This window comes from Ctenocephalides felis, unplaced genomic scaffold, assembly GCF_003426905.1.
Source record: "Ctenocephalides felis isolate EL2017-DRISC unplaced genomic scaffold, ASM342690v1 CF-g0.4_SCAFFOLD_01755, whole genome shotgun sequence".
Classification (NCBI taxonomy): Eukaryota; Metazoa; Arthropoda; class Insecta; order Siphonaptera; family Pulicidae; genus Ctenocephalides; species Ctenocephalides felis.
The window spans coordinates 6,474-20,683 of NW_020537909.1; the positions used below are offsets into that span (position 1 = coordinate 6,474).

At 31.3% G+C, this 14,210-nt stretch overlaps 3 protein-coding genes across 3 annotated transcripts; 1 reads left to right on the forward strand and 2 right to left on the reverse strand.

Annotated features, from left to right (window-relative positions):
* Window positions 1-907: 907 nt before the first annotated feature.
* Window positions 908-3,903, reverse strand: LOC113374372 (phosphorylated CTD-interacting factor 1-like). The gene is given in 9 exon segments (XM_026614465.1): window positions 908-1,148; window positions 1,310-1,453; window positions 1,533-1,658; window positions 1,727-2,025; window positions 2,090-2,416; window positions 2,521-2,873; window positions 3,432-3,596; window positions 3,599-3,727; window positions 3,730-3,903. Coding segments are annotated over 9 exon segments (1,950 nt in total). The 5' UTR covers window positions 3,896-3,903.
* Window positions 3,904-4,639: 736 nt separating this feature from the next.
* Window positions 4,640-6,664, forward strand: LOC113374370 (basic salivary proline-rich protein 1-like). Its single transcript, XM_026614463.1, has 2 exons — window positions 4,640-5,024; window positions 5,176-6,664. Exons 1-2 carry the CDS (start codon window positions 4,803-4,805, stop codon window positions 6,544-6,546), a joined length of 1,593 nt encoding a protein of 530 aa, XP_026470248.1. The 5' UTR covers window positions 4,640-4,802; the 3' UTR covers window positions 6,547-6,664.
* A 964-nt stretch (window positions 6,665-7,628) lies between these two features.
* Window positions 7,629-9,896, reverse strand: LOC113374373 (cAMP-dependent protein kinase catalytic subunit alpha-like). The gene is made up of 6 exons (XM_026614466.1): window positions 9,889-9,896; window positions 9,572-9,830; window positions 9,285-9,457; window positions 8,299-8,464; window positions 7,908-8,179; window positions 7,629-7,842 (listed from the first exon to the last, which is right to left on the reverse strand). Exons 1-6 carry the CDS (start codon window positions 9,894-9,896, stop codon window positions 7,629-7,631), a joined length of 1,092 nt encoding a protein of 363 aa, XP_026470251.1.
* Between the last annotated feature and the right edge of the window lie 4,314 nt (window positions 9,897-14,210).

Genomic DNA, 14,210 nt, shown 5'->3' on the forward strand with positions numbered 1-14,210 from the left:
TTAATATCTTCTTGATTTTCAAAGAAATTACTAAAGTATTAATGTTTACTTTTCAAATAAGGTTCTATGATGTAATTATTTTTTTAAATAATTTTGAAGTCATTGTAAATAACAACAAATAGAAATAAAGTTGTTAAATTATATGTAATAGTTTCATATTCATATAGTAATATTACAAAACTGATTAGAAAGCGACTTTCTTTCAAATTATGTTGGTTTGTCATAACATTGCATCAATTTTTTTTTTCTACAATCAAAAACATTTTTTTAAAGTATACATTTACTTGTATACTATGTATACAAATGAAGACAAAATATTATTTCATAAAATAATATTTTATGTGCAATGATTTACAATTATACATGTAACTTTGATTTCTGATTTTTGACCTACATCTGCAACTATATATTATATCTAAACGTATAAGAAAATTGAACTTTTTGGCTTGTAAGCAATATCAAATTGTCTATCTGATCTGACCGAACTTTAGTATGATGTTTATACTTTGTGAATTATGAATTTACCACAGACCACGTAAATCAATTAAGACATGTAAAGAGAGAGTTATACAAATTACATGTTAATAAAAAAAAATCTAATCTATTATATTTTAACATTGAAGATATATTGGTCTTATCCTTATAAACGATATATAATATGACATCACATCTTCATTTTATAATTTTACTATCTACCTATCATCTTTCAAATTCATAAGCATTATAGCTTTTGCAGTAGTGCTTGTGTGAACTTATTAACTTCAACTTATTAAATTATGTCTCAGCTTGAAGTTGTCATTTTTATTTTACCAGTAAAAGATGAAAGAATTTACTTTTACCAGTAAAAGAATTTTCATAAATAATATAGTCATATTTTTTTTCACTATTTTGCTCACTTTGTAACGAATCACGGTATAACAATTGCGGTCGTAGTCGCTGTAGCTATTGAGGGTTTCAACATTTCTGGTTCCACAACTCGTTGAGGAGATAGAAGTTCTTGTTTATCTCGTTCGCGTTCTCTCCCTGGCCGAAAGGCTTCTAGAAGTGCTTCGACACGCTCTTCTGTAGGGCCCCAGCGCGTGTATCCTGCATTATTTTGTAGCCATACTACCAAGGTTCCATGAACAGAACGCACATTTATATCCGTCCTGAACATGTTAAATGAAATAATGTTTATGGGAGCTCAACTATATTGATTGAAGAGTATCAAAAGTTATTTAAAACTCGAACACATTCACAACTTAATAAAATTAGGAAAAAGATTCTTGTTCTTGCTTTTCTATTATAAGTATATTCTTTTATAACTTACTTGGGTAAAAGGTGTTGGTATCCATGCCGATATTCATGTTCACATGCAGGCACCACTACTTGTTTCCGTTTGAAGTGGCTGGCTTCAAGTTTCATTAAAGAATTTAAGGGTGGTTCCCTCCACTCAGGAAGAAAAACAATGAAACTATAATGAATCATTGAATGTCAGTATTGGCTATGGCACAAATATGTTATGAAATAGCTTTATTTTATAAGATAGTGACCTTAAAGGTTCTGGAGAATCAGACAGAAGCCTTTCCATATGATGCACAGTTGCATCTAATAATTCTTCTGAAAATGGTGGATTTGCTTGGAAAGACCCTGACACAGGCTTAAAGTCCAGAAAAGGCCTACATAAAGAATGCACATAAATAATGTTGCAAATGTTAGTTTTCAAAAATCTAAATTGTTGAATTACCCTCTTGATCCAAAATATGAATCTGTATCAGAAAATGCGCTGCAATATTGTCGAAAATAACAATTCAAAGGACTTGCAAAACATTCAAAAGTAATACCAAACATTTTGTTCAAACATTCAAAGACAGTGACGGGAAGTGATGCTTGTGTAAGTTGACCTTCAACAGAAGGACTAGCTCCATTTCTTAAATCGGGATATGCCCCCAGAAAGGTATTGTACCTTTTAAGCAGACACCAAACTCGAGGAATGAATAGTTCAAATTTTTTATCATCAAAACAACTGTATCTGTACAGATGCTCCTATAAAAATACTTGAATATTGAATTCCATATTTTAAAATATTTAATTAAAATTATTTATTTACCAATTTTGTCAAGTGTGTAGTATTTATTGCAACTGTATCTTTATGATATGTTACTAATGTATGGTCCGGAGATCTATTATCTGGCATATAGTCTACAATTGGCATTCTTGTAGCAGGTATTGCAAACTGTATGGGATAACACCATACTTTTCGCAATGCTGATTGTTGTATTGGAGCACTTAACTCTTCTATGCCTTGTTCTTTCAGCAGTGCACTATGTTTATCTTTCACTTTTCTCGCATGTTCAGCAGATAGATGGTAGATCTTCAAACAAACTCCTTCAACAGAAACCTTAACTGTTTCTGTCAAATGTGGTTGACATTGTCTCTGAAAAAATAAAACTACTGTTAAAAAATATTAACAGAAAGTATGATATATCTCCTTTCATTAACACTTTATTGTAACCCTTGTTTGAGAATTATACAACTAACCTTTAAGTGAGAAAGTCTATCCTGAAAATCATCATGTGTGGCACCAACAGTTCTTCGCAACCATTGAAATGTATCTTCTACATTCCATTTAACTACCTTTCGACTTTCAGGTGAAGCATTGCGTGATTCTATCATCTTTTTTGCGGCTTCTGCATATCTAGAAAGTTGCTTTCTAGCATCTCCAGTATATTTAGGCTTTATTAATTTAATAGGTATGTCATTCATAATTTCTCGAAACATAGACATGGACAGTTCTGGGCAGCAGTTACTTGGTAGCAAAGGATCTGTACCACGATCAATTACTTTTCGTTCCATCAACCATCGATTAAAAGAGTCTTTTGGTGCATTTATTCCTAAGATAGAAACGAATGCAAGGTAATTAAAAATTTTAATCTTAAAATATCTACTAAATTGAATCAAACTGACTTATTTAAAGAAACTTTTATTTATTTATTTATTAACCTTTTATTTTATTTTTGTTATAACAAATATTAAACATTTTTTTACTGTTTAAGATTTGTGTAAAATATCAAGAAATCATCAATTTTTATATTACTTATTCATTATAGGAATTCTACTCTTTAGTAAAACTAAAATATCATATTCTATTGTAATCGAATGAAATAAGTTATAAGCCTTCTTAACTTTTATTTTATTCATTATAATTTATATTTTAAATTTTTAGTTTCAATATCACATTGTTAACATTATTAAACATAAATACTTATTCAGAAGTAATGAAAAAATTATAAAGGAAGATGAAGACAACTAATAAATTAAAATAAACGTAAAGAAAACACATTTGTGAATAGAGTTTTATTGATAATGCCACTAATAAAAATATAAGTTTTTTTTTCATGATGAAGCAGAATGATGGGTATGAATGCAAAAGGAAGATTCTTTCTTTCTACCTTCTCTTGACTGGCAAAGTTCCTGATAACATTGTCTCAGCTTTGATGTCAAACCGCATCGGTAACCCTCAATTTCTGGATGTGGATGTGGAGCAATAGTTGGAGCGCGTTCATAAATTATAACATTTGTTGGGATCTCTAAATCCCATGGCCCCGGTAAAATAACTTTTTGGCTATTGGTCCACCATCCTCAGAAGCTCTGCGTTTTAGACCCATGGGTGAAGTTGTAACTGGTTGAGGTCCAGCATGGCATATGCCTAGAGGGTCTGTTATAGGATCGAACTGTGCTTTTATTACTCCCATAAACTTTCACCAGTTAATTTATTCCAAAAATAAGGTCGATTTTCGCGTTTAGACCAAAATTTTCTCCAACCCTGATGAACAAGTTCAGGATGTAAGTCATCATTAAAAACTGACACTGCTGGGGGCCCCTGGGGTGTGCATGGAGCATTAGGAGAGGTCATTAGATTAATTTCATTTGATATTTTGGGAGATCCGAGCATTGAGGTGTTTAAGTCATGCTGTGTATGCATTGGATTATCCCAAGCTGATGGGCCAGGTATTTCCTTTCCAGATATTTCATTCATTATTGTAATTATTTTATGTTACGCGAATTCGCAGAGAAATTAAAAAAAAATTACACGAACGCATTTACAACCTCATTGCACAGCTGTTCGTGCGCTACTGAAGAAGTAAACAAATAGTGACAGCACAAATGCCAAAACTAAGCAGGAGGGAAAACATTGTTTACAAACCACTGTAGAACACTGCAGTAAGGGGCATATCAAAGTTTATTTCATAACTTCTGCATGAATTAATAAACTTCACTATTATAATCGATTAAAAACTTTATAAATACATTGAAATTATTAAAATAATGAGATATTTATTAAAATAAGAATGCACAAATCAACCAAAGTCGCCATTGGCATATTTATCACTGTTACCAACCGAGTAAAATTGAACTTGGAAAGTTCATAAATGACGTCTACATCGAAAGGTTTTTTTGCACGATATTTTTACATTAGTTTACCGGTAATTATAAAATCATATATTATTGGAACGTCTACTTATTCCATTGATAGAAACTACAGTAATATATCATATTCTTTGGTTGCTTAAAATTAATAATGTAGTTGCTTATTTCATGAATAATCTGCAAACTTCAGGTGTATGTCGAATTGTGAATTTGAGTACAAGAAAAAAAAGTTTTCACTCGATGTAATAGCAAAATTATGATTTCGCTTGGTTATGCGAAATTTTTGAGTTTACGTTAATATATATAAGACTGTGTATAAAACTGTGAATGTAATTCGTGTATCAGTGGTATTAAATTTTAATTTTGAAGTTAAGTTAATTTATTCGATCAATATGTCTGTGGCGTTCGTACAGCGGGGGAACCGGCCTCCTGTAAATCCAGCTCAAATTCAAAAGATGCTTGACGAAAATAGTCATTTAATACAAACTATACAAGAATATCAATCAAAAGGAAAAGCAAATGAATGCGTGCAATACCAACAGGTGTTGCATAGGAATTTAGTTTATTTAGCATCAATTGCAGATTCAAATCAAAATATACAAGCGCTTTTGCCTGTAAGTAGTACTTTTATTATGCTAATTATGTGTAGAGCAAATAATTTGTATTCATTATGCATTCATTTGAAATCATATTTGTAAAGTTACTTATTGATGCTATGAAGTTTGAAATTATAATTATAATCTGAAAGTGAACATATTACTACAGCCTCCACAAGTTCTTCAATCTGGTGCTAGTCCCCAACCTCCTCCTCCACATGGCTCTAATGGTTCTCAACTAAATACACCGCAAGGACAACCACCAGCTAGTGAAATCCCACCAAATAGTCAGCCTGGAGCTGCATATAATCATCCGCAATCGCAGCAATCTTATCGATCTTCTCCAGGTATTCCAAACCAAGTATCAAATTTGCCACAAAGACCAAGTAATGCAATACCTCAAAACTATCCCCATCGTAGTTATCAACATTCCCAATATCCTGCACAATATCCAAACAATCAACAATCAAATATATACCCACCACAGCAAGGGCAATCTAATTACCAAATCCCAAATCAACAACCTTATGGGGGTCCACCTGCAGGTCAACCACAATCCTATCCTGCAAATTCCCAACCCCCTTATTCTCATAGCACATCTACCACGACTGCTCAGGCAGCAGGTAGTTATCCAAGCCCTCAAGGACCAGCTTATCAGCCTGTTCAACAACCACCAGCACAACAAAATTATGGCCCGCCACCGCCAATAACACCTCCTGCTAATTCTTCTTACACACCTGTGAGCACAGGTCAGCCTGCTGCATATGGTCCGTCTAACCCTGGGGGTAATTATGGCCCTCCAAATTCAGCAACAGCTAGTTATGGAAGTCCAGTTCCTGCAGGTCCACCTGGACAAAGTGCTTATCCTCCAGGTACTCCTACCAATCCGAGTTATCCTCAACAATATGGCCCAGCTCCTGTGGGGTACCCACCACCTGCTCCACCAGTTACAACACAGCCTCCAAGTTCTGCACCCTCAGGGCAACAAGGTTATGCAAACCAGCCGAGTCCAGGACCTGTGCAATATGGTCCTCCATCAGCTCAGTCACCACCTTTCACTTCCCCATCTCCTACAGTATCACAGAACTTACAATATGCTCAAAGTGGTCCTCCTATCAATTCTGCCCCTACAGCATCCAATCAGTACCCACCTAGCTCAACTGCTCCTTCAGGAAGTTACTTACCTCCAGTTAGTCAGTCAAGTTACCCACCTAGTTCACAGTCATCAAGTCCGGCTCCTGCAGCCTATCAGCCTCCGCCTAACTCACAGCCACCTGTAAGTTCCGGTGCTGCAATGCAGCAGTATGGCCCTCCTCCTCCAAATCAGAACTATGGTCCTCCATCAAATAATTACCCACCTCCACCTAATCATTATGCACATCCTGGACAAAATTATTCGCAACCATCCCAGTATCCGCCTCCAGGGCAAAACTATCAGTATCCTAGACAACCAGTTGGACAAATGCCACCACCTGGTCCACAAGGCCCGCCTCCGCCTCCGCAAGGGTACGGATATGGTTATCAGCCACCTCCTCAGTAACTCTCATTTTAAATTACTGTGTCTATTTTAGTTAAAAGAAATATTTTTGTATTTTTTAAATTAGGTATTTATAATAATTAGTTTATTTCTATATAATAATATGATGAGCAATATTGAAAAATGATTAACAAATGGTGGAATGTATTGCAAAGCATTTTATTGCAGAAATAATAATTACACTTTTAACAACTGAAATGTAATTGAAATAATGAATATCATAGGAAACTATAGTATTATTTGTGAATTTAATTATTACCATAAACTTTAAAACTGATACTTTAAATTTACAACTGATAATTCAACAAGTTATTTTTACAAGTTAGTGGTATTATAATTAATAATGTTAATACCTATTATTAAAATCAATTCCATAACATTTTGAAAAACATCTTTGTTGAAATCATTGCAGAAAATACCTTTATTGTAAAAGGATATAATAATTTACAATTTAAAAATAAAAATTTACTATTGCAGTAAGTTTTTTGAGCAAACCTTTTTATAAATTTTTGTCTGTAAATAATGAAAAAATTTTAACATTTTTTTTGGCCTAATCTGTAACAGTTTAAACAATTTAATTTTATTAAGTGACTACTACGACTTTGAAGCACATTTGAAAACATTCTCAGATTTCTCAGTTCGTACACCTAATACACTTGCATGAATAGATTATATGTACATCATACTTACACTCATTTCGGGAGTGAGAGTTTTTTTTTTTAATTATTCATATTTTTTATGTAAATTTTCAAACTTTATATATAGGACAATACTTTAATGCCATCATTTGTTGACAATATTAATAATTGTATACATCCGTATATGTTAGTTTTATATTTTAAGTTTGACAAGCCAGCCACCATCAATGTCAGTAATTAAATTTAAAAGAATGTGAATTTTCATAGATATTTGTGTATTGAATGTAATTAGAAAAATATAAGGATAAGTTACTTTATATTTAAAAATGTTAGTGTAAATTTTATTTTTTTTGCCATTGTATATTTTGATAAAATAAAACTAGATTAATATGAAGAGTTGTAGTATGAAACCAAATCCTTCATATCATAATGGGGTATTAAAAATTATTAGAAATCTTCAAATTCCTTTTCATATTGATTCTCTGGTGATATTTTAAGTGGTACTTCATGGTATTTATTGAAATAGATTGTGTCGCCTGGTCCCTTTACTTTGGGTATTATAGGAGCTTCTACTTTGCGATTTAACATTGCAGTCCAATTTGTGCCAAGAAACCATCTATGATGTTTGTAATCTAATATACCACTGTACAAGTTTCCATATCTTAAAATAATTAATAATTTATAAAAGATTGTTCCTTTAACTTTCTAATCTTTGAGTCAAATTACCTCCTGCTAGGGTCCGTTTGCAGAATATTGCGTATGAGGTCTTTGATATCATTCCCAATGTGTTCATCAAATTTATATTTGCCTTGTACAATTTTCTCATATAATTTCATTGTGTCGTTTGCATAAAAGGGTGTATGACCTGATACCATTTCATACAGCAAAACGCCAAAAGACCACCAATCTGCTGCCTTTCCATAAGTCTTTCCCATGATTATTTCTGGAGCTATGTATTCAGGTGTGCCACAGAAAGTTGCAGTGCGATCGTCTGTTATCTAGCCGAGGTAATAATAGATTAGGATATAATAGAATTTTGTTCAATGCTATATTTTATATTTCTGATAAATATAATTCATTTACAGTTTTATAAAATTTAGTCTATTTTTTTTCTTACTTTACTGAAACTAAAATCAGTTAATTTTAGGTATCCATTTTTATCAACCAGAATATTTTCCAGCTTAAGGTCTCTATGTATTACACCCATGTGATGAAGATATTCTAAGGCTAATATTATTTGTGATGCATAAAATTTTGCTTGATTTTCGTTGAATCTGCCAAGTCTGATTGAATACATGAAATAAACATTTATGTTAATAATCTCGAATTTGATGTTGATGTGATATATATTAGATAGGTTTAAAGACCGGGTGTTCTTTAAACAATACAAAAATGTTTCGGCTGACATCCTAGCCTCCAATTGGTGGAATATACTATCAGCTATAACAATTAACCTTAGTAAATAATTTGTAACAATTTAATTAAAAAATAATAGTAATAAACCAATAAAACCAATTTGCTATCTTTATATTAGAATTAATTAAACCCATGGAGGAATATAATATGTATTATTTTCATTATTTGTAATATTGTAAGCCAAATTGTGTTTTCAGATTAGTTTATTATTATTGGTATGGATTTCAAATAAATTTAAACTAGTGGTACATGGCATCGTTCCTTGGCAAATTGATAATTAGGTATCTGATGTTTTTTGAATAATTCAAATTTCATACATACATATATACACACATCCATTTTTTCTGTGGTAAGCTAAAATGTTCAGAAAGCTCTGAAAGGTAGAAATCTGCAAAAAAATTTATTCTCGATATTTGGAAGATTAATTTACCCTACAGGCAAAAACATTCAATTCAAATTTCATACATACATATACACACACATCCATTTTTTCTGTGGTAAGCTAAAATGTTCAGAAAGCTCTGAAAGGTAGAAATCTGCAAGAAAATTTATTCTCGATATTTGAAAGATTAATTTACCCTACGGGCAAAAACATTCATTCAAGTTTTTGTTCATGTAACGCCCGATCTTAAAACCCAAATATATATATATATATATATATATATATATATATATTTATTATAATACCTTTTTAACTGGGAAAATAAATCTCCACCAATCATAAACGGCATAACCATATAAATATAGTTATTATCCTTAAAGCAGAATTCCAAATTTATTACAAACGGAAAATGAAATGCTTGCAATAATCGTTTCTCAGATAATAATTGCTTTTTAGTTTTTGATTTGATAATCGCTTCCTTTAGATATATTTTAAATGCATAGTATATGTTGTTCGTCTTAGATCTACCTAGCGACTGAAATATTCTATTATATTTTGATTATATTAATTAAATAATAATATTAACGCCTACGATTCGAACTGAAGCACTTTCTTCGCCAATCATTTGCAGGATTTCAAAATTTTCTAATGTTTCAGGTCTAGTAATTTTACTTTCTCGTTTTCTCTCAAATTCGTCCTTTAGTATGTCGAGAAATTTTTCATAATTGACTTGGGCTTTAAGAGAAATACTGCATAGTACTGGTGCATGTTTCACGTGAGCGGGTGTTCTATTATTTGGATCATTTTTCAATAAAATATCATTATTTTCTTTAGCTATCATATCATTCTGGCTGCAAATAATGAATATTATTATTTTATCTTAAAGGATTCACATTCGAATATTCATACCTTGCCATTATAAATAAAAAGCCCAAAGTTATGCCTATATTTTATATTTTATATTTTAATTAATGCATATTTGTTTTTATTACTGTCACAATGACATCTAAATAACTTTATATATATGTAATATATATGTATATATATATATATATATATATATATATATTACATAAATACAAGTTGTCCCGGAACTCAATGTCAAGCCGAAACACGGTGAGTTCACCGTAATTGTCCTGAAATAAATTAGAAAAAATTCAGTTTGAAAAGCATTTAAATATAAACTAGAGCTTTGGTAAAATTGGAATCATTCTTCTGTTCTGTGCATATCAATTTTTGCCGTTTTATATTTATTTATTAGTTTTTTCACTAAGTTTTTGATGTTTTATTTTCATATAATATATTCAAAGATATTGGAAAGTGATAACCAAAAATTTATCTATAATTTTTATAAAAGATTTTATATGTTTTCTTGGGTCACTTGTAAATTCAATTAATATTTGAAAATTTAACGTATCTTCAACTGTTGCAATGATGTGTTCCTCGCATAGATGTCGGCGAAATAAGTAAACATCTAGTTATTCATCATTTTGCACCGTAACACGTCGACTATAATTCGAATAAAAACGAAATAGCACGAATGATGTCATTTAATTTAAACAACAATTTTTAAATCCGAGTTTTTGGCCAGCGCATCAGTCGTAATCATATCGCCGTCACTGTGGTCTGCTTCAGAATACTCTTCTGGTAAGTCTTTTTCACTATTAAATGTTTTATTTTTTTTGTTCTTGAACTAATTCGTGTCTACATAAATTTACTTTTGCATGCAGTTTGCTTAGTGCGTTCGAGCGGGATTCGTTCCGGAAACCTCTGCATTTGCGAGTTGAGCTCTTAGCCACTCGGCCACGTTGCGGGTAGCTCGGTGAGTTCATACATATACACTTTTACTTATTCTTAGTATTAATAAGGAATAAGTTATAGTTAAATCGAATAACACATTTTTTGCAAAATTGTCAATTTCACGATTGTGTTAATTATGTTTACACATTTGAGGCAGTAAAAGGAAGTCGGTTCGAAATATTTTTAACTTCCCGAAGGAGAAGTTTATGTTTTCTTCAAAAATCCGATTTGGTAATTTTATGTTTTCTCGACGTTTCAAGCCATTCTGAATCGAATGAGACCAAATTTGGAAAAAGTATGTGTGTGTGTGAACAGATTTTTTGCCGAAAATCGACGTTTTCTCAAAAACGGCTGGACCGATTTCAAAAATTTAAAAGCCATTCGATGTATCTCGATGAGGATTATTGTTTGTCACTGTGAAAAAAATTTTGTCTACGTTTTAGCCCGCAATTCTGAAACGATTTTGAAAATTCAAAAACCGCTCGAAAGATATTGGTTGGGAATCGTGCTGATTAGTTTTTGGTAGAGATCGGCCGGGCCGTTTTCGTGTAATAACGTGTTAAAAAAATTTTTTAGACCATTTTTATTATTATTTTTTTGACGGTAGGATACCATAGTCTTATAGATCATACTAAAATATTACGGCCCTACGACAAGTCGTTTAATTTTAAAAATTCGTCAAAGATTGCAAAAATTAGTATCGTTTTTTTTGGCATTTGTCAAAATTAGACCTTTGGTCGCCGTTTTCTCAAAAACGCCTGAACCGATTTCAGAAATTTGAAAGCCATTTGATGTATCTCAATGAAGACTATTGTTCGTCAGTTTTGTGCGACGATCTGCCAAGTCGTTTCCTTGTAATTTGGAAAAAAGTGGTAAACCTTTCGTCCATATTTAAGCTCATACTACCGAATCGATTTTAAAAAATCAAAAACTTTTCGAAAGATATTAGTTGAGAATGATACTGATTAGTTTTAGGGAAAAATCTACCGAACCGTTTTCTTGTAATTAACTGTTGAAAAAGAAATTTAAGTCGATTTTTATGAAACTTTTTTTGGTGATATATATCATGGCCGTATAGAACTTACCGAAATATTACGTACGGTCTTACGACAAGTAGTTTAATTTTAAAAATTCAACAAAGTTTGAGAAAATGAGTAGTTTGTTGACGTTTGTTAAAATTAAAATTAGATGATTTACTTAGTATAACGATAGAGTACTACGGAAACTGGTTCAATTAAAAAAATTGTTGATTTTTGAAAATGTGCTTTTAGAAAATACTCCGGGTTAACGTGTCGTTATGTATAATAAATCCACTCGGATAATTTTAATCACTCATGAGTTAATTTATTTTTTATTAATTAAATCGACTATTAATACATTTTGGGAAGTTCAGGTTCAAGGCAAAATACCAATACCAACTAGTTGTTTTTTCTTTTCAAGTATGATTCAATTTATTGATGCTTTTGATATAAATGGGTTTGGCAGTGACGACATATTATTACAAATTGATAGAGTATGCTTTCAAATTGAATTATTGCTATATCATTAATAATATTCAGTTTGTTTTTGTGATGTGCATATAATTGTAGTATAACCTTTTAATTTGTTTAGAAAGTATGCATGCTGAAAAATTCTATTTTTTGGAATCCGTACTAAAGTGCACGAGCTTTTCATTCATATACTTTATTTTGATATACCCTGAATACAATATAGTAAATATAGATGTATAATATGAGGTTCAAAATGAAGCGCGATTAAGGAACTCCTACTACTGTTTAAACAATCGCGATTATATAAAAAGACAAACAAAATAAACCGCAATCATTTAATATTTTGTATATTTTTAATAATGTGACTATAATTTGAAGCATTTATTTTGTTTTTCTACGTACCAATACACTTGGATTTTTACATAGTTTTTTCTTCAGTGTGAAATATGCTCATACTCAAATTCTGATTTTTAATAAATTTGAGAATATCCAAAAAACTTGTAAACAATTTTGCTCATATGTAGTAGTTATTTTGTGAAGTTTTTATTTTAACTTGTCTGTTGTAGTTCATACGATTGCGACATTATTCTATATTAAAAATTGTTTTAAGTTAGATTATTCGGAGTTTTGACTGATCCTGTTAGATTTTGAGGCGCTGATTTTGAAAATATTATCCGTTTTTTGGATAAATCCACACACCTCTGCAAAACATTAAAATTTTGGTTGCAACCTCGAAATTTTATCAAAAATTTGATTTTGTTTTCGCAATTTTCAAAATGTTTTGACTGATTCTGATAGATTTTGCGGAGCTGAGTTTGAATATATTATACGTTTTTGGATAAATCTACACACCTCTGTAAGATATTAAAATCTTAAATGAGGTTGCAACCTCAAAATTTTATAAAAAAATTGGGTTCTTTTCGCGATTTTTTAATTGTTTTGACTGATTCCAAAAGAATTTCGGGACGCTGATTTTAAAAATGCTCTCCGTTTTTGGATAAATCCATATACTTTTGCAAAAAAATCAAAATTTTGGTTGCAATGTCAATTTTTTTTTCAAAAAAATCTAGTTCTTTTGGCGATTTTCAAATTGTTTTAACTGATTATGCACTTATAGGTACAGGAACCATAAAATCTGGGTCTCCCCTATACTAAAAAAAAAATATGATCAAGAACTTATTGGACAAAGTTTTTGGATGATTTTTTATTACGCCAAGGACGAAATTATCCTGTTTGATGAGCTTTCAAGGCGTGTACCACTGGAAAACAACAAAAACTTTGGTTGCAACATCGGAATTTTAGCAAAAAATAGATTTGTTTTCGCTATTTTGGAAATATTTTGACTGATTCCAAAAGATTTTCGGACGCTGATTTCAAAAATGCTATCTATTTTTGGATAAACCCACACACACCCCGCGAAAAATCGAAATCTTTGGTTGCAAAATCGATTTCTTTTTTAAAAAAATCGGCTTCTCTTCGCGATTTTTCAAAATGTTTTTGATTGGTTTTGATTAATTTTTTGGACGCTGATTTCGAAAATATTATCCGTTTTTGGTTAAATCCACATACCGCTGCGAAAAATCGAAATCATTGGTAGCAAAACCAAATTTTACTAATGAAATTAAAATTTTTTTCGCGATTTTCAAAATGTTTTGACCGATTCTGATAGTTTTCGAGGCGCTGATTCCGAATATGCAATCAGTTTTTGGAAAAAAAAATTCTTCTGCCCTTGGTACCAAATTGAAGCTTGAAAAATTGCCAACTTTGAAGCTGATTTTAACTATGAAGACGATGATAAATTTGTATTTTTTTGGTTTGGTATAAAGATTGTACTTTAGTCTACACAAAGCATTAATTAAAATTATTAATTTCATTCATTAAGTGCCTTAAAATTGCATTTGAAAGTCACGATTTTGGCCAATTTTGGCTGCTCCTGATAGA